Source organism: Triticum dicoccoides, chromosome 5A (genome assembly GCF_002162155.2).
Source record: "Triticum dicoccoides isolate Atlit2015 ecotype Zavitan chromosome 5A, WEW_v2.0, whole genome shotgun sequence".
In the NCBI taxonomy this organism is placed as follows: Eukaryota; Viridiplantae; Streptophyta; class Magnoliopsida; order Poales; family Poaceae; genus Triticum; species Triticum dicoccoides.
This window is the reverse complement of record NC_041388.1, coordinates 416,119,250-416,139,954: the sequence shown is the minus strand read 5'-3', so window position 1 is coordinate 416,139,954 and position 20,705 is coordinate 416,119,250. Positions and strand designations below refer to the sequence as shown.

Sequence of the window (20,705 nt, the reverse complement as noted above, 5' to 3'; positions counted from 1 at the left end):
CAACTCTAATATGCGAAGTAAATAAAAATTGAGGGAGTACTACGTAGTACTCCCTCTGTCCCAAAATACGTAGTACTCCCTCTGTTCCAAAATAAGTGACTTGACTTTGTATTAAAGCTAGTACAAAGTTGAGTCATTTATTTTGGGATGGAGGGAGTACTAACATAATGGATCACCTAACCCACATTTATTTTCTTGACAAATGGACAACCCATATTAAGTTTGGACAAAGGTGATGGATCACAACCTTTTCATCAATTTATTGCCAGTGTAGACCAAGGACGAGCCTAGTCATAATTCCACATCCATAATCCTCGCAGGAGCCACACTAAGCACTTCATTGACCACCTTCTCCAGATTTACCCAAGATGGCCCACCTGGCAGTGCAGCCATGGCAGCCTTCTCCTTCCATTCGATGGCCATTCTCTTCATCTGTTCTCCCTTGCCCCCTCCTCCCATCACCTCCCGGACGGCCGCCTCCACCTCATCCCTCTCGACATCGCCGCCGATCTCCATGCCGGCGCGCCACTCGGAGCAGACGTACCTTGCATTCGTGTACTGATCGGCGCCGAAGGGCCAGCACAGCATCGGCACCCCGACGCTGAGGCTCTCCAGGACCGAGTTCCACCCGCAGTGCGTCAGGAACGCGCCCATCGCCTCGTGCCGGAGCACCGCCTCCTGCGGGCACTAGCTCGTCACGTGGCTCCTCGCCTTCGTCTCCTCCAGGAACTCCGGTGGCAGCACCCACAGGAAATCCATTTTACTGTTGGCCAGACCCCACGCGATGCTCGTGAGCGTCGTGATGCTCCCGAAGCTCACGTACAGCATCGGGTCTGGCCGCTTGCCCTCCAACTACTCTAGGCTGGCGTTGTTCTCCTTGGACAAGTTGGATTCCAGCGTGTCAGCCACGCTGCTAGAGACATGGCCGAGGAGGAGCGGCAACGGCCCGACGGCGTAGGTGGGTGGCAGGATGGTGGACATGGCCGCCATGGCCTCGCGGTTGATGTCGTCGAAGGTGTGAAAGATGATGGCGGACGGAGTGGTCCCGTGGCACGCCGTTGCGTTTAGGACAATGCCTATATCCACGAGCCGCTGCAACTGCTGGGACGCCATGAAGGCGAACGCGCTGGTCGTGAAGAAGGTGACGCAGGGGGTACCCATCTCCCTGGACCCATACAGGACGTGCTCGACGTCGGAGATGACGCAGGACACGGGCGGGAGCAGGCCGGCGACGAGGCTCCTCAAGTGTGGGACCAGGTGTTGGAATTTTGCTAGTAGGCCTTTGGCTCAAAGCCCAACTAAAATTCTGAAATTCTCTTGGCCCATTCATGCACACATGTGAGTAGAGTGAGTGAGGCTAAAGTTTAGTCCCACCTCGGAAGTTGAGAGAGAGTTGCACCTCTTTATAAGGTGAGCTCTTCTACCACTTGTATGAGCATGAGAAGAGACCTACACGCACGCTCCTCCTCGCTCGCCGCGCCGCGGGTTGCGGGATTGAGCCGAGCCGAGGACAGAGCTAATTAATAATTAACGGATGCGTTAATTACTGAACCGTTTCCGATTCTTTTGGATCGTGACGACTCGGACGTGGGGTTTATTCCCACGACCTACCCGGCCCGCATTATATAGTCAGGCAGATGTCTACCCTAGCCGCCGCCGCTTCCTATGGTTTCTCACCATCGTTCCAGATCATTGCGCCGCCAAGCAAGTCTTCTCCATCCCTCCTTCCGGCGTGCACCGTTCCAGATCATTGCGCCACCAAGCAAGTCTTCTCCATCCCTCCTTCCGGCGTGCACCGCGAGAAGGAAACCCCGCCTCTACGGGAGAGGGGCGATCAGGTTTTTGGGGAGCACACTCGTGCGACTGCTGGCAGCGACGACTTCTTCCCCGACCTCGGCAACCTCGTCCTCGACGACATGGGCGACAACGTCAACGCCGGCGGTGCTGCACCCGCTGCATCGTATGTGATTCTATCCTTCTTGTTCGAGATCGTGGTAGAATTCATGCTTCTAGTATGTGCCCTAGATGTGATATGTTCATCTGCTATGCTAGTTCGCATGATTAGTTTAATCTCTGCTGCTGTGGTCATGATTTATCTTCCGTTTATTCGGATTAAATCTCGTAGTAATTTGCTCATATTTCCAACAATCCAAAAACCTGATTATAGGCAATTTACTCCGAGTGGTTTTGCTGGGCATCTGAAGCCGCCTGCCTTTAAAGGGGCGCAATATAAGAGGTGGCGCACGAGAGCAGTCTACTGGTTTTAGACCATGGGCTGCTATGATGCCACCAAGGGCAAGGCTGAGGGCGATCTTAATTCAGCACAGCTGGAAGCTTTTGAGAAGATCGATACCCTCTTTAAAGGCGCTCTTCTAAGTGTTCTTGATGACTCCATTGTGGATTCGTATATGTCGTTTGACAACGGCAAGGACATGTGGGCTGCGCTCGAGGCCAAGTTTGGTGCCTCGGACGCCGGCTACGAGTTGTACGTCATGGAGCAATTCTATGACTACAAGAAGACCGATGAGCGCCCTGTTGTACAGCAGGCTCATGAGATACAGTCGCTCGCAAAAGAACTTGAGTACTTCAAGTGTGTGTTGCCGGACAAATTTGTTGCCGGAGGCATCATTGCCAAGCTTCCACCTTCGTGGAACAATTTTGCTACTTCCCTGAAACACAAGAGACAGGAGTTTTCCGTTGCGGATCTCATTGGTACTCTTGATGTTGAAGAGAAGGCGAGAGCAAAGGACACACGTGCTCGAGTTGCTGAGGGAGGTTCTAGTGCCAACATGGTACAGAAGAAGAACTCCCAGCCCAACAAGTTCAAAAACAATAAGAACAAAACTCAGGGTAAAGGCAAGTTTGATACAAAGAACAAGCCATCACATTCTACCAACTTCAAGAAGAATTCTCATAAGAAGGGGAAGGGACTTTGCCATGTCTGCGGTGATCCTAATCACTGGGCTCCGAAGTGTCCTAACCGCTTTGAGGAGCGCGAACATGAGAAGAGCGGCAAGTCCGCTAATGTTGTCATCGGTGATACTGATATGAAGGAATCAGGGTACGATATTTTTCCTACCATCCTTTCAGTATTTCAATCCCCTGATTGGTTAATTGACACCGGTGCCAATGTACATGTTTGTGCTGACGCCTCCATGTTTTCTTCTTACCAGGCAACAGGGACTTCACCCGTGCTAATGGGGAACGGGTCACATGCCATCGTTCGAGGTGTTGGTACGATCAATCTGAAGTTTACTTCGGGGAAGACTGTGCGTCTGAAGAACGTTCATCATGTGCCGTCCATCAATAAAAATCTCGTTAGCGGTTCCCATTTATGTCGAGATGGTTTTAAGTTGGTTTTCGAATCCAATAAAGTTGTAATTTCTAAGTGTGGACAATTTGTTGGAAAAGGCTATGAGTGCGGAGGCTTGTTCCGCCTATCTTTGTCAGATATTTGCACTAAAGTTATTAATAATGTTTGCCACAATAATGAGTCTGATATTTGGCATTCACGACTCTGTCATATTAACTTTGGTTGCATGACGCGGTTAGCCAATATGAATTTAATTCCGAAAATCTCTACTGTCAAAGGCTCCAAGTGTCAAGTATGTGTGCAAGCTAAGCAACCTCGCAAGTCCCATAAGACTGCAGAGGCAAGAGACTTGGCGCCACTTGAGATTATACATTCTGATCTTTGTGAGATGAATGGCGTGTTGACAAAAGGTGGAAAGAGATACTTCATGATGTTGATTGATGACTCCACTAGATATTATTATGTGTATCTTCTGAAATCAAAAGATGAGTCTTTGACTTTTTTTAAAAACTATAAAGCTGAGGCAGAGAACCAACTTGATCGAAAAATTAAACGGCTTAGGTCCGATCGTGGTGGAGAGTATTTTTCCAATGAATTTGATCTGTTTTGTGCGGAACATGGTATAATCCATGAGAGGACGCCTCCCTACTCACCCCAGTCAAATGGGGTAGCCGAAAGAAAGAACCGAACTCTAACTGATATGGTTAACACCATGTTAGACACTTCGGGTCTATCCAAGGAATGGTGAGGGAAGGCGCTAATGACTGCGTGTCATGTCCTAAACCGAGTTCCCACAAAGCATAAGACCATGACTCCATTTGAGGAATGGGAAAGGAAAAGGTTGAAACTCTCTTACCTACGTACTTGGGGTTGTTTGACGAAAGTCAATATACCAATTCCCAAGAAGCGCAAGCTTGGACCAAAAATCGTGGATTGTGTTCTTCTGGGCTATGCTTTTCATAGCATCGGCTATAGATTTTTGATAATAAAATCTAAGGTATCTGACATGCATGTTGGTACGATTATGGAATCAAATGATGCAACTTTTTTTGAGGACATATTTCCTATGAAGGATATGTCGAGTTCATCAAATCAGGAGATACCTACTCCATCTAGTGAGGAATTCACTGTAATTCCTGAACCCACCATTGCGATGGAACACGTTGAGAATCCTATTGAGGGTAACAATGGAACTCCTATGAGGAGTAAGAGACAGAGGACTGCAAAGTCTTTTGGTGATGATTTCATTGTGTACCTCGTGGATGACACACCCAGGACTATTTCAGAAGCCTATGCATCTCCTGATGCTGACTACTGGAAGGAAGCTGTACGTAGCGAGATGGATTCCATCTTAGCTAACGGTACCTGGGAGATCACTGACCGTCCTTATGGATGCAAACCTGTAGGATATAAGTGGGTGTTCAAGAAGAAGCTTAGACTTGATGGTACGATTGAAAAGTACAAGGCACGGCTTGTGGCCAAGGGTTATACCCAGAAAGAAGGTGAAGACTTCTTTGATACTTACTCACCCGTGGCTAGACTGACCACAATTCGGGTGCTACTATCACTGGCTGCCTCACATGGTCTTCTCGTTCATCAAATGGACGTTAAGACGGCTTTCCTCAATGGAGAGTTGAAGGAGGAAATTTACATGGATCAGCCAGATGGTTTTGTAGTACCTGGTCAAGAAGAAAAGGTGTGCAAGTTATTAAAGTCTTTATATGGCCTTAAACAAGCTCCTAAGGAGTGGCATGAGAAGTTCGAAACAACATTAACTGCTGCCGGCTTTGTAGTAAACGATGGTGACAAGTGCGTGTACTATCGCTATGGTGGGGGTGAAGGAATTATTCTTTGTCTGTATGTCGACGACATATTGATCTTTGGAACCAAACTTGATTTAATCAAGGAGGTTAAGGATTTCTTATCTCGTTGTTTTGAGATGAAGGATCTAGGAGTAGCTGATGTTATCTTAAACATCAAGCTGTTGAGAGATGAGAATGGTGGGATCACACTGCTTCAGTCTCATTATGTGGAAAAGGTCTTGAGTCGTTTTGGGTATAGCGACTGCACGCCTTCTCCAACTCCATATGATGCTAGTGTGTTGCTTCGAAAGAATCGACGGATTGCTAGAGATCAACTGAGGTATTCTCAGATTATTGGCTCGCTTATGTATTTGGCGAGTGCCACGAGGCCTGACATCTCTTTTGTTGTGAGCAAGCTGAGTCAGTTTGTGTCAAAACCGGGAGATGATCATTGGCATGCGCTTGAGAGAGTTATGCGCTATTTGAAAGGCACCACGAGCTATGGGATTCACTACACCGGGTATTCAAGGGTACTGGAGGGTTATAGTGACTCAAACTGGATATCTGATGCTGATGAGATTAAGGCCACAAGTGATTATGTTTTTACACTTGGTGGTGGCGCTGTTTCCTGGAAGTCTTGCAAGCAGACCATCTTAACGAGGTCAACTATGGAAGCAGAATTCACAACATTAGACACTGCCATTGTTGAAGCAGAGTGGCTTCGTGAACTCTTGATGGACTTACCTATGGTTGAAAAACCGGTACCCCCTATCCTGATGAACTGTGATAATCAAACTGTGATCGTCAAGATAAACAGTTCTAAGAACAATATGAAGTCCTCAAGGCATGTGAAGAGGAGACTAAAATCTGTCAGAAAATTGAGGAACTCCGGAGTTATTACGTTGGATTATATCCAAACGTCGAAAAACTTGGCAGATCCCTTCACAAAGGGTCTATCACGTAATGTGATAGATAATGCATCGATGGAGATGGGTTTGAGACCCACCGCATGAGTTGTCCATAGTGGTAAACCACTCCATGTGATCGGAGATCCCGTGAAGTAGAAGTGGGAGACAAGCTGTTGGTCAGCTGGGAGGAGAGTATCCCTATATTAATTATCCCACTCCGTGAAGATGCAATACTCTCCTGATCTGCATGGCAGGTTGATATTTATCTTAATATGTTCCAAGTGGCTTATTCGGGTAAGCAGAGATGTTGTCCTGCAGAACATCTTCTGAGGAACACACCTATATGAATTTGACTGTTAATGTCGCAGTCTGTGAGAATTGGGTGTTCTCTAATAAATTCATAAAAGGCCCTGGAGTATGACGTATACGCTCCACCCGCGGGGAAGTCTTACGGCAGCCCAGTATCGATCAAGAATTTGTGTGAAACTAGTTTCACAGAAAACTTGTAGTTCAAGGCATAGTCCACTATTCAAGTTGTGATGTAGTGTAGCATAAATTTCTAAGTGAAAGTTTAACTTCACATTCTCCACTAAGCACCGATATATAAAACAATGTTTTGAAACTAAATGATGAGATGTGCCAATGAGACTTTGTGGGGGATTGTTGGAATTTTGCTAGTAGGCCTTTGGCCCAAAGCCCAACTAAAATTCTGAAATTCTCTTGGTCCATTCATGCACACATGTGAGTGAAGTGAGTGAGGCTAAAGTTTAGTCCCACCCCGGAAGTTGAGAGAGAGTTGCACCTCTTTATAAGGTGAGCTCTTCTACCACTTGTATGAGCATGAGAAGAGGAGACCTACACGCGCGCTCTTCCTCCTCGCTCGCCACGCCACGCCGCGCCGCGGGTTGCGGGATTGAGCCGAGCCGAGGATAAAGCTATGCACGTTGTCTATATTTTTGATGCATGGAAAAATTAATGAGTCATTAATTAATAATTAACGGACGCGTTAATTACTGAACCGTTTCCGATTCTTTTGGATCGTGACGACTCGGACATGGGGTTTATTCCCACAACCTATCCGGCCCGCACTATATAGTCAGACAGATGTCTACCCTAGCCGCCGCCGCTTCGTATGGTTTCTCACCACCGTTCCAGATCATTGCGCCGCCAAGCAAGTCTTCTCCATCCCTTCTTCCGGCGTGCACCCCGAAAAGGGACAGCAGGCCTCCGGAACCCCGCCTCTCGTGATCCTGTACGGGAGAGGGGCGATCAGATTTTTGGGGAGCGCACTCGCGCGACTGCTGGCAGCGACGACTTCGCGAACGACGACTTCTTCCCCGACCTCGGCAATCTCGTCCTCGATGACATGGGCGACAACGTTAACGCCGGCGGTGCTGCACCCGCTGCACCGTATGTGATTCTATCCTTCCTGTTCGAGATCGTGGTAGAATTCATGCTTCTAGTATGTGCCCTAGATGTGATATGTTCATCTGCTATGCTAGTTCGCATGATTAGTTTAATCTCTACTGTTGTGGTCATGATTTATCTTCTGTTTATTCGGATTAAATCTCGTAGTAATTTGTTCATATTTCCAACACCAAGGCCTCCGTGGTGGACAGCAGGGCGCCCATGTCCTGCGACGCGTCCACCTCGGACGGGGGCAGGCCGTCCGGGACGGCGGCGAAGCGGAACCCGGAGACCCCCGCGAGCACGCCGAGGCCGCACGAGCGGAGGAGGCGGCGGCGGTTGTGCTCGGCGGTGTGGACGAAGGTGACCTGGAAGCCATGGCAACGGTGGAGGAGCTGGGCCAGGCCGAGCGCCGCCTTCACATGGCCCTGCGCCGGGAAAGGGAAGAACACGGCGTGACGCCCCTCCGCGCCGGCAGTTGCCGCGGTCGCCATGGCCGCTCCACGTGCGCGTGCGCCTGCTCACTGGAAACTAGAAAGAGAGAGGTGGAGAGGAGGGTCCTGGTGTTTAGCAGCAGAGCAGTACTGAGCGGCAACATACATGATGATACGAGGTCACATTTAACGTGGCGCAGCTCTGTGGTGCTCCAGGTGCGCTTGTCTCCGAAACTCAAGTGGTGGTGGTACGAGCTCACAATGACGAAGGGGAGTATTTAACAAAAAATTACCATATTTTATGGAACCGTGCCTACAAACTACCACTCTACAAATTTATGCCGAAAACTATCATTTTTTGTCTAATCTTTGACTAAAAACTACCATGTCGGGAAAGTGCCCAATTCGCCTCTTCTAAACGCCTTCCTAACAGGATGGGCCCACCTGTCAGTATTAATCTTCTTCCTCCTCTCTCTCTGGCATGTCGTCAAACCCTTCGCCGTGCTGCTACCCCACGTCCATGACGAAAACGAAGCTTGGGCATGAAGTCGAAGCAGCAAGCAGGGGCGCGGCGGCTGTGGTGGTGACTAGCAAGCGGCGGCCATGGGTGCTGGTGGAGGCCGGCGCAGGGCGAGAGGAGCAGATGAAGGCTCGGGCTCCTCGAACCATGGGGATGGCCGGCAACAGGCAGCTGCGGGAGGCCGAGGGAAGCGGCGAGGTCGGTCGGATCTGAAGCTTGAGGCATCCGGCGGCGACGCTGGAGCAGGGCGCTGGCGGGGCGAGGGAGAGGCCGCGCGCAGCAGAGACGGCTGGCTCCGGCGAGGGCACCTGTGGCCGGGGATGGGCGAAGCGGCGATGAGGAGGCCGGGGATGCGGAAGACGGCGTGGAGGCGCGGCACTGGTCGCAGGCGTGGGAGGCGGATCCGGAGCGGGAGGTCGCCGATGAGGAACTGGACGGGGCAGCGCGGGCTGACGAGGTGCTGCGGGGCGACGGTGTGGGAGGACGAGCGGGGCAGAGCGGCGGAGTGCACATGAAGTGTTTGAGGAAATGCCAGAGAGAGAGAGGAGGAAGAAGATTAATGCTGACAGGTGAGCCCATCCTGTCAGAAAGGCGTTTAGAACAGGCGATTTGGGCACTTTCCCGACATGGTAGTTTTTAGTCAAAGATTAGATAAAAAGTGGTAATTTTCGACATAAATTTGTAGAGTGATAGTTTGTAGGTACGGTTCCATAAAATGAGGTAGTTTTTTTGTTAAATACTCGAGGAAGGAAGTAGTGTGTTATGAATGCCTATCTTCCAAATTGTCACACGGTAGGTAGAACCGTAGAAATGCATGGCCGACTGGCCGGTTCCATCGCAGCTCAAACTTGAGCGCAGGAATTAAAAGTACCAACTGGCCCAACAACAAAGTACTCCCTTCGTTTTGAAATACTTTGTGGGTTACTTTCGGGAAACGGTTTTCAGGAAATTTCGGATTTTTTTCGTCTGAAATTTTCAAACGAAATTCAAACTGAAAAAAGTCGCATGAAAAATATATGCTCCCTCCATTTCAACTTAAACATATTTTGAAACGGAGGGAGACACAGAGTGGCTTATGTCCAACGGGTCAGCGTGATTCTCCTTTAACTGTTTTTTGTGTTGTGTGTTTTGCAGTTTTTTTGTTTTTGTTTTAGTCTGAATATTAACATAAACGAAACTGCCGTGCACACCACAGTTTCTGGCCTATATGCAGACAGTGCTGGAATCGAGCGGAGTACAAGTGCTCGCCAACTGCATCTGATCGTAGCATGTCACCCGTAAATAGGGCGCAGTCTTATCGTTCGCATAGCAACGCTCTAACATAAAAGGAAGTTGCCAAAAATTGGATCCTGCCAGAGCTCCAGCGAGATGAGTTACGCCATGTGACAACAAGCCACAAGATGGCACAAGTGCATACAAGTGCGATTTGGCATTAGCAAGACGTTTAAAGGGCCAAACTTTTATAAAATTTGATTAAACTCGTATTTAAAAATATCAACATCTACAATATCAAATAAAATGTAATACGAAATATGTTTCAACTTGGATCTGATGGTATTGATTTAGCATTGTAATGTTGATATTTATTTCTAAATTTGGTCAAACTTGACAAAAAAAATTACTTATATAAAACAAACTGCTAATTTGGAGTTCTTGTAAGATTACAATCATACAAATGTTCCTCCGAACTCGTTCATGTATGTTCTTCTCATCTGGCCGGACCAGAAGGAGGGAGAACTCTGGATCAACATTTTTGGTGAGTCAATAAGGTTATTGAAGATTTAGGTACTACAGTTAGGGTTACAAAAAGGATACAATTTCTTAATGAAAAAATCAGTTGAGTTTGTTCTTCACAGTTAACTTGAATAAGGGAATATACATTTTGAAATTTAAAATGAAACAATAATAAAATCAGTACGCTAATTAATACTAGAAGATTAGTAAAAATTACAGAAAAGTAAAAAAAAACATAAATACAAGAAGCTCTTAGTGCATATGGTTGTGGTCCAGTCAAATCAATTTTGCATTTTTTTACTTTTCTGTTAAAAAATTAGCTTTTAAGGCTGATATTTTGCTTATAGAATATCGAGACATTACTAATATGAGAGAATGATATTGTTATTTTCAGGGCTTCGGTTTTGACCTCAGCTTCACAATCATACTTTGCATGTTCGTTAAAAATTAAAATTCCCATTTCTGAACAAATTAGAGACATCAAAATCAACTCCACAGATTTCTAATTGAACTTTACAGTATGGAAATATCTACTGCATGACGTATACAACTCACGATGATGTCTGGCTATTTACAATATGGAAGCACACATGTGCAGAGAAATCTAGTAGTGAGGACTGGCTTATTTAGATATACAGTAGAGAACTGTGTGCACATATATTGTGTATACAGTACTAACTCCCAGACATGATGGAACGTATATTGTGTCATACTAACTCTCAGACATGATGTAACTGTCAGCTCTAGTAATCATATAATCTGGCAAATTCCCATTATTATGTGTTCTTTTTTCTTTTACTACCTGATCACAAGAGTTGTCACCTCAGAATGCAAAGCAATAAAATTTCTCCTATTGTTCACATTGGCTTAGATAACTAAAATCTTGCCTTCCAAGAAACAGCAAATTGCATTATTGGCATAGTGAATCGAAGAAAATAAGCGCAATTTAATCCTGTTTCTTTCAGTTTCACATTATAGAACCCCACTGGACATACAAACTGTAATCATATCCAAATTCAAGTTTAGCAGTAGAGGACACTGATTATTAGAAATGAAGACTACAATAAGCAAGCCGCATACAATAAACTGAAACTTAAATCAGTATGAAGCCTCCAGATGTGAAAATAAACAGGTGATACATCACAGATAAGAGTAAACCTGTAGAATACATCGAAACAGAACTGAATACTCATCTCTTAATATGCATTAAGCTAGTGTGTTCAGAAACCTGAATTTTGAGTCCAACATCAGAAATTCTTCATGGCTCCCAGGCAAGAACTCAGATTCGCCACATACGGGCACAGGAACTTGGCGCAGTGGTCGTTGCGTACCCTCGACATCACCTCCGTCTCCAGGTTGAGCACAAAAAGGCCGCCCTCGCCCACAGCACGCAAGAACAAGGAGCCACTCTGATCGCACGATGCTACGACAGAGAGCCTCCACCCTGCAGAAGGATCAGAGATTGTCGACGGCAACACCGACGGCAGATGTACCGTCTTGTGAAGCTCCCAGGGCCTGCCATCAGCGCCATTGTCTTTGAAGTTCCAGACGGAGATCACAGGTTCATCCAGAAGAACCAAGGAGAGACACCCCTGAGCTGAACTGAACAGGCGAACGGCTTCTGCGGCGTGGTTCAGGCGGTGAATGCCTGCGCGCAGCGGAAGGTCGAATCGGCACACCGAGACATCGGCCTGGCCGGGGCGAACGGCCAGTGCGTGCACCGCATTCGGGAGGGCACGGGTGCCGCATATCCAGTGGGCGGCACCACGGTGGACGACGGCAGGGGAGCAGAGGTGGATCACCATGTTATCAGGAAGTGGGGCCGTCACAGCCGTGCCCCACTGCCCGGTCTGGGAGGAGAAGACGCGCAGGCGGATCCCCATTGGTCGGTTCATCACCGCAAGCAGGCGGAACGAGGAGCCGTCGGCGTCGAGAAAGACGATGTTCTCGGGGGATGTTGTGGGCGGGAGAGGGGGGAGGAAGGTGGAGGTCCCTGCCACGGGGTCGCAGACGCAGATCCTGACGGGGTCGCACGAGCTGGCCGGGGAACGGCGGAGGGCAAGGAGCCCGCCGGCGCCTGACGCGACGGGGGCGAACCCGCTGAGGCCGGCCGCGTCCGGCTTCGGCAAGAAGTGGGACAGGGGGAGGGCGGTTGCCTGCGACTGAGAGGGGCCGAGGGGGAGGAAGCGCGTGGGGCGGCGGAGGTAGAGGCGGCGACGGGGCAGCTTCTGGGATGTGTCCAGGAAGAAGAAGCCGAGGAGAGGGGAGGGGTCGGAGCGCCCGGCGCGACGGCGGGAGAGGAAGGACGGTTCCAGGATGAGGCGGCGCCATGCTTTGCAGGTGGCTGCGCAGCGGACGACGGCGGTAGCGTCGCCCACGCGGGACAAGATCTCCAAGATGGTGTCCGCCGGGAGAGGCGGCAGCCGCAGAGGCGCGTCTATCGGCGGCGGCGGCGGCGGCGCCATGCGCCGACGAGGAAGAGGAGAAGCTGAGATGAGTCGAATTCTGCAGGGTGGGCCGAGGAACCGAAGTCAGATGCACTGGAGCCCCAAATTGCCAGGCGTGAACCAGGCCTCAACACACACACCCTCGCGCTTTTGGGTTCATCCTCTCTTGTTTCCTCAGGGCCTGTGTTCATCCATTGGGCCTTGCGCAATAATATGGTTTTGATAAAAAAAGATTAGCCCTTTTTGCAGACTAACTTGTTGTTTTGGTCAATATTGTGAATCAGTAGTAGAAGGTGAGGGAAAAAAAATCATAAGATCGGTTTTTTCTCCCATCTGTCTAGACCAACCCTAGAGGAGGCCACGAGTGATCACCAGTCCCAAATCATCTCTTCTTCCATGACGTCTTCTTCTCCAAATTTTCTCAATCTCTGTTGAATGCTCCACACCACGTCTAGCAGGATCGCCGACTGTAGCTGGGTGCCACGCCGGAGAGTAGTAAGGGAAATTAAAGAAGGGAAGCAACAAAATAAAAGTATTAGTTGGATTCGACTTGTACTTGTCTAGTTAATTTCAAATCCAAGTTCGATCTGTAACTTGTGAGGAAGGCGGGTGCTTTTCCTCACCCCTAGCTGATTGTCAGCACATTGGATGGTAGCAGCTGTTGCGCACCACACGCCGCCCCTCTCGTTCTCGCTCAACTGTAGAGAACATGCATCATAAGTTCTGAGCTACTTATATACGTGTATATGGTTACTTCCTATAAAGAAACCAAAGCAGTTCGTCGTGCCCATCTAGATAAGGAAAGGAAGTCTTAGTTGGCTGATTCCGATGAAGGATAGACGAGAGGTCTGTCATCAGAAAGAAATATGAAACTCATGAAATAACGCAATAAGAGATGCTTTGGGATTGGTAAAAAGAAGTGTGGCCTCCTCTAGGGTGGGTCTCACCACATGGGAGAAAAGACCCAGTCTTATAGGATTTTTTTTCGGTGGGAGGTGATGATGGAAGAAAGCTACAAGTCAAAACAAGTTATACTAGGAATTCATCTTATGCTTTGTAATGGCTTACTCAATGTTCGTAACTTATCTTCGTGTTTTTAAAATATATTTTCTTTGTGTTTCTTTACATGACTTGATAAACCAAGACATTATGATAACTGGATGTCTGCATCCTAGCGTGGTTCACTTCTTATGGACCAATCCAGACTTAGCATTCTGTGTGAGATTCTTTGACTCGTTCAGATTTCCACTACCACTGCCAGCTTGCACGCTTACATCGAGATTAAAGGGGTCGGGGCGCCCGGCCCGACGGCAGGAGAAGAAGGACGGCTCCAGGATGAGGTGGAGCCATGCTTTGCAAGTGGATGCGCAGTGGCCGATGATGGTAGCTTCGCCCACGCGGGACAATATCTCCAAGATGGTGTCCACTGGGAGAAGCGAGAGCCGCAGAGGCATGTCTATCGGTGACGACGGTGGCAGCATCGCCATACGTCGGCGAGGAAGAGGACAAGCTAAGATGAGTTTAATCTGTAAGGTGGACTGAGGACCCGAAGTCAGATGCACTGGAGCCCCAAGTTGACACGTGTGAACCAGGCCTCAACACACACACACACATACGCGCGCGCTCGCTCGCTTTTTGGGTTCATCCTCTCTTTTTTCCTAAGGGCTTGTGTTCAGCCATTTGGCTTTCACAATAATATGGTTTTGATAAAGAAAGGATTAACCCTTTAATTTTTCTATTAACTTGCGGTTTTGGTCACTATTATGAATAAGTGGTAGAAGGTGGGGAATATTTTTATATGTTACTAGTCTTTTCTCCCATCTGTTAGACCTACCCTAGAGGAGGCCACGTGTAATCACCAATCCCAAATCATCTCTTCTTCCCTGGTGCCTTCTTCTCTGAATTGCCTCAATCTCCTTTGAACGCTCCACACCACACCCAGGAGGATCGTCGGCTGTAGCTGGGTGCTAGGCTGGGGAGTAGTAAGGGAAATTGAAGAAGAGAAGGAAAGAAAATAAATGAATTAGTTGGATTCGACTTGTACTTGCCTAGTTAATTTCAAATCCAAGTTTGATCTGTACTTGTGATCCACTTTGGAAGACGAGTGGTCGACCACGCCTAATAGGCAGTGCATTGTATGGTATGCAACTGTTGCGCACCACAGGCCACCACTCTCGTTCCCGCTCAACTGTAGAAAACGCGTGCATCACAAGTTCTGAGCTAACTATATATGTGTATATTGTTACTTTGAGAAAAGAAGCCAAAGCATATTGTGCCCTCTAGATAAGGAAAAGAAGTCCTACTCGGCTAATTCCGGTGAAGGAAAGCTGATACGTCTCCGTCATATCTATAATTTTTGATTGTTTCATGTCAATATTATACAACTTTCATATACTTTTGGCAACTTTTTATACTATTTTTGGGACTAACATATTGATCCAGTGCTCAGTGTCAGTTCATGTTTGTTGCATGTTTTTTGTTTCGTGGAAAATCCATATCAAACGGTGTCCAAACGGGATAAAAACTGAAGGAAATTTTTTTGGAATATATGTGAATTTTGGGAAGTGAAATCAACGCAAGACGATGCTCGAGGGGCCCACGAGGCAGGGGGGCGCGCCCCTGACCCTCGTGCCACCCCGTAAGGCGGCTGGTGCCCTTCTTTCGCCGCAATAAAGCTAATATCCGGATAGAGATCGTGTTAAAATTTTAGCCCAATCGGAGTTACGGATCTCCGGGAATATAAGAAACGGTGAAAGGGCAGAATCTGGGAACGCAGAAACAGAGAGAGACAGAGAGACAGATCCAATCTCGGAGGGGCTCTCGCCCCTCCGCCTCCATGGAGGCCATGTACCAGAGGGGAAACCCTTCTCCCATCTAGGGAGAAGGTCAAGGAAAAATAAGAAGGAAGGGGGGCTCTCTCCCCCTCGCTTCCGGTGGCGCCAGAACGCCGTCGGGGGCCATCATCATCACCGCAATCTACACCAACACCTCTGCCATCTTCACCAACATCTCCATCACCTTCCCCCCTCTATCTATAGTGGTACACTCTCCCGCAACCCGATGTACCCTCTACTTGAACATGGTGCTTTATGCTTCATATCCAATGATGTGTTGCCATCCTATGATGTGTGAGTAGATTTTCGTTGTCCTATCGGTCTAGTAAAGTAGTCAATTGCTTAGGGACTATTTCGCAACTCCTACCACCACTTTTCCACACTCGCTATACTAACTTTATTGCTTCTTTATCTAAACAGCCCCTAGCTTTTATTTATGTGCTCTTTATTATCTTGCAAACCTATCCAAAAACACCTACAAAGTACTTATAGTTTTATACTTGTTCTAGGTAAAGCAAATGTTGAGCGTGCGTAGAGTTGTATCGGTGGTTGATAGAACTTGAGCGAATATTTGTTCTACCTTTAGCTCCTCGTTGGGTTCGACACTCTTACTTATCGAAAGAGGCTACAATTGATCCCCTATACTTGTGGGTTATCAAAAGCCGAGAGGTGATACGTCCATTTTGCATCATGCTTTTATATCGATATTTATTGCATTATGGGCTGTTATTACACATTATGTCACAACACTTATGCCTATTCTCTCTTATTTTACAAGGTTTACATAAAGAGGGAGAATGCCGCTAGCTGGGATTCTGGGATGGAAAAGAAGCAAATATTAGAGACCTATTCTGCACAGCTCCAAAAGTCCTGAAACTTCACGAAAGATGTTTTCAGAATATATAAAAAATATTGAGCGCAAGAAGTTCACCAGGGGGGCCACACCCTACCCACGAGGGTGCAAGGCGCGCCCAACCCCCTAGGCGCGCCCCCTACCTCGTGGGCCCCCTGGTGGCCCTCCGATGGCCATCTTCTGCTATATGAAGTCTTTCGATGAGAAAAAAAATCATAAGCCATCTTCTCGAATGAAACTCTGCCGCCACGAGGCGGAACTTTGGCGGAACCAATCTAGTGCTCTGGCGGAGCTGTTCTGCTAGGGAAACTTCCCTCCGGGAGGGGGAAATCATCGCCATCATCATCACCAACGCTCCTCTCATCGGGAGAGGGCAATCTCCATCAACATCTTCATCAGCACCATCTCCTCTCAAAACCCTAGTTCATCTCTTGTATCCAATTCTTGTCTCCAAGTCCGGGATTGGTACTAGTAGGTTGCTAGTAGTGTTAATTACTCCTTGTAGTTGATGCTAGTTGGTTTATTTGGTGGAAGATCATATGTTCAGATCATATATGATAATTAATAATCATCTGATTATGACTATGAATATGCTTTGTGAGTAGTTACGTTTGTTCCTGAGGACATGGGAGAAGTCTTGATATAAGTAATCATGTGAATTTGGTATTCATTTGATATTTTGATGAGATGTATGTTGTCTATCCTCAAGTGGTATTATGTGAACGTCGACTACATGACACTTCACCATTATTTGGGCCTAGGGGAAGGCATTGGGAAGTAATAAGTAGATGATGGGTTGCTAGAGTGACAGAAGCTCAAACCCTAGTTTATGCGTTGCTTCGTAAGGGGCTGATTTGGATCCATATGTTTCATGCTATGGTTAGGTTTACCTTAATACTTTTGTTGTAGTTGCGGATGCTTGCAATAGAGGTTAATCATAAGTGGGATGCTTGTCCAAGTAAGGACAACACCCAAGCACCGGTCCACCCACATACCAAATTATCAAAGTACCGAACGCGAATCATATGAACATGATGAAAACTAGCTTGACGATATTCCCATGTGTCCTCGGGAGCACTTTTCTCTATATAAGAGTTTGTCCAGGATTGTCCTTTGCTACAAAAAGGATTGGGCCACCTTGCTGCATATTATCTACTTTTCTTACTTGTTGCTCGTTACAAATTATCCTATCACAAAACTATCTATTACAACTTATTTCAGTACTTGCAGAGAATACCTTGCTGGAAACTGCTTATCATTTCCTTCTGCTCCTCGTTGGGTTCGACACTCTTATTTATCGAAAGGATTACGATAGATCCCCTATACTTGTGGGTCATCAAGACTCTTTTCTGGCGCCGTTGCCGGGGAGTGAAGCACCTTTGGTAGGTGGAATTTGGTAAGGAAAATTTATATAGTGTGCTGAAATTTACTGTCACTTATTACTATGGAAAGTAATCCTCTGAGGGGCTTGTTCGGGGTATCTTCACCCCGACCAGTAGAGCAAAGAGTTGCTCCTCAACCTACTGAACCTACTGAAAATGAAAATAAAAATGAAAATTTCTTTCACTTTCAAAAAAAAAAGAAAATGTCTGCTTTGAGATCCCTTCGGGTATGATAGAAAAACTGCTAGATAATCCTTTTGCAGGAGACGGAACAATGCATCCTGATGAGGACCTAATATATGTGGATGAAGTTTGTGGATTATTTAAGCTTGCAGGTGTACCCGGAGATGTTGTTAAGAAGAAGGTCTTCCCTTTATCTTTGAAGGAAGATGCATTGGCATGGTATAGGCTATGTGATGATACGGGGTCATGGAACTACAAACGATTGAAATTGGAATTTCATCAGAAGTTTTATCCTTTGCATCTTGTTCATCGTGATCGCAATTATATATATAATTTTTGGCCTCGCGAAGGAGAAAGCATCGCTCAAGTTTGGGGAGGCTTAAATCAATGTTATATTCATGCCCCAATCATGAGCTCTCAAGAGAGATGATTATTCAAAACTTATATGATCGGCTTTCTGATAACAATCGCACCATGCTCGATACTTCTTGTGCTGGATCTTTTATGATGAAGACTATTGAATTCAAATGGGATTTATTGGAAAGAATTAAACGCAACTCTGAAGATTGGGACCTCGACGAAGGTAAGGAGTCAGGTATGACACCTAAGTTTGATTGTGTTAAATATTTTATGGATACCGATGTTTTTCATAAATTTAGCACTAAATATGGACTTGACTCTGAGATAGTAGCTTCTTTCTGTGAATCTTTTGCTACTTATGTTGATCTCCCCAAGGAGAAGTGGTTTAAATATCATCCTCCCATAGAAGTAAAAGTAGCTGCACCTATTAAAGTTGAAGAAAAGACTATCACTTATAATGATCCTATTGTTCCTACTTCTTATGTTGAGAAACCACCTTTCCTTGTTAGGATAAAGGATCATTCTAAAGCTTCAACTGTGGTTCGTAAAAGAAACATTAAAACTTATACACCTTTTGAGAAAATTAAAGTTGAACCTGATATTGCTACTGTTAAAGATCTTTTGTCTGATAATATTGATGGGCATGTTATTCATTTCCTTTATGAGACTGCTAGAATTGCTAAACTTTGTGCTAAAGATAAAAACAGACCTGTGGTAGGCATGCCTGTTATTTCTGTTAAAATAGGAGATCATTGTTATCATGGCTTATGTGATATGGGTGCTAGTGCTAGTGCAATACCTTACGACTTATACAAAGAAATTATGCATGATATTGCACCTGCTGAGATAGAAGATATTGATGTCACAATTAAACTTGCCAATAGAGATACTATTTCACCAATGGGAATTGTTAGAGATGTTGAAGTCTTGTGTGGGAAAACTAAATATCCTGCTGATTTTCTTATTCTTGGTTCCCCACAAGATAGCTTTTGTCCCATTATATTTGGTAGACCCTTCTTAAACACTGTTAATGCTAAGATAGATTGCAAAAAGGATGTTGTTACTATCGGCTTAGATGATATGTCTCATGAATTTAATTTCTCTAAATTTAGTAGACGACACCGTGAAGAAGAATTACCTAGTAAGGATGAAATTATTGGTCTTGCTTCTATTGCTGTACCTCCTAGTGATCCTTTAGAACAATATTTGCTAGACCATGAAAATGATATGTTTATGAATGAAAGAAGGGAAATAGATGAAGTATTCTTTAAACGGGAACCTATTCTGAAACACAATTTGCCTGTTGAAATCCTAGGGGATCCTCCTCCACCCAAGGGTGATCCCGTGTTTGAGCTTAAACCGTTGCCTGATACTCTTAAATATGCTTATCTTGATGAGAAAAAGATATATCCTGTTATTATTAGTGCTAACCTTTCAGAGCATGAGGAAGAGAGATTATTGAAAACTCTGAAGAAGCACCGTGCTGCTATTGGGTATACTCTTGATGATCTTAAGGGCATTAGTCCCACTCTATGTCAACATAAAATAAATTTGGAAGAAGATGCTAAACCAGTTCGTGATCATCAACGACGACTGAATCCTAAAATGAAAGAAGTGGTAAGAAAGGAAATACTAAAGCTCCTTGAGGCAGGTATAATCTATCCCGTTGTTGATAGTCAGTGGATAAGTCCTGTCCATTGTGTCCCTAAGAAGGGGGGTATTACTGTCGTTCCTAATGATAAAGATGAATTGATTCCTCAAATAATTATTACAGGTTATAGGATGGTAATTGATTTCTGCAAATTAAATAGGGCCACTAAAAAGGATCATTATCCCTTACCTTTTATCGGTCAAATGCTAGAAAGATTATCCAAACATACACATTTTTGCTTTCTAGATGGTTATTCTGGTTTCTCTCAAATACCTGTGTCAGCCAAGGATCAATCAAAGACTACTTTTACTTGTCCTTTTGGTACTTTTGCTTATAGACGTATGCCTTTTGGTTTATGTAACACACCTGCCACCTTTCAAAGATGCATGATGGCTATATTCTCTGACTTTTGTGAAAAGATTTGTGAGGTTTTCATGGATGATTTCTCCGTCTATGGATCGTATTTTGATGATTGCTTGAGCAACCTTGATCGAGTTTTGCAGAGATGTGAAGAAACTAATCTTGTCTTGAATTGGGAAAAGTGCAACTTTATGGTTAATGAAGGTATTGTCTTGGGGCATAAAGTTTCTGAAAGAGGTATTGAGGTTGATAAAGCCAAGGTTGATGCTATTGAAAAGATGCCATGCCCTAAGGACATCAAAGGTATAAGAAGTTTCCTTGGTCACGTCAGATTTTATAGGAGGTACATTAAGGACTTCTCAAAAATTTCTCGGCCTCTGACTAATTTATTACAAAAATATGTACCATTTGTCTTTGATGATGGTTGTGTAGAAGCATTTGAAATACTTAAGAAAGCATTGATCTCTGCACCTATTGTTCAGCCACCTAATTGGAATTTACCCTTTGAAATTATGTG

General features: G+C 45.8%; 1 protein-coding gene and 1 pseudogene across 1 annotated transcript; both read right to left on the bottom strand.

Annotated features, from left to right (window-relative positions):
• Positions 1-291: 291 nt before the first annotated feature.
• Positions 292-7,924, bottom strand: LOC119297477 (annotated as a pseudogene).
• Positions 7,925-11,055: 3,131 nt separating this feature from the next.
• Positions 11,056-12,651, bottom strand: LOC119301932. The gene has a single exon (XM_037578936.1). The coding sequence runs from the start codon at positions 12,581-12,583 to the stop codon at positions 11,366-11,368; it is 1,218 nt and encodes a 405-aa protein (XP_037434833.1). The 5' UTR covers positions 12,584-12,651; the 3' UTR covers positions 11,056-11,365.
• Positions 12,652-20,705: the final 8,054 nt, after the last annotated feature.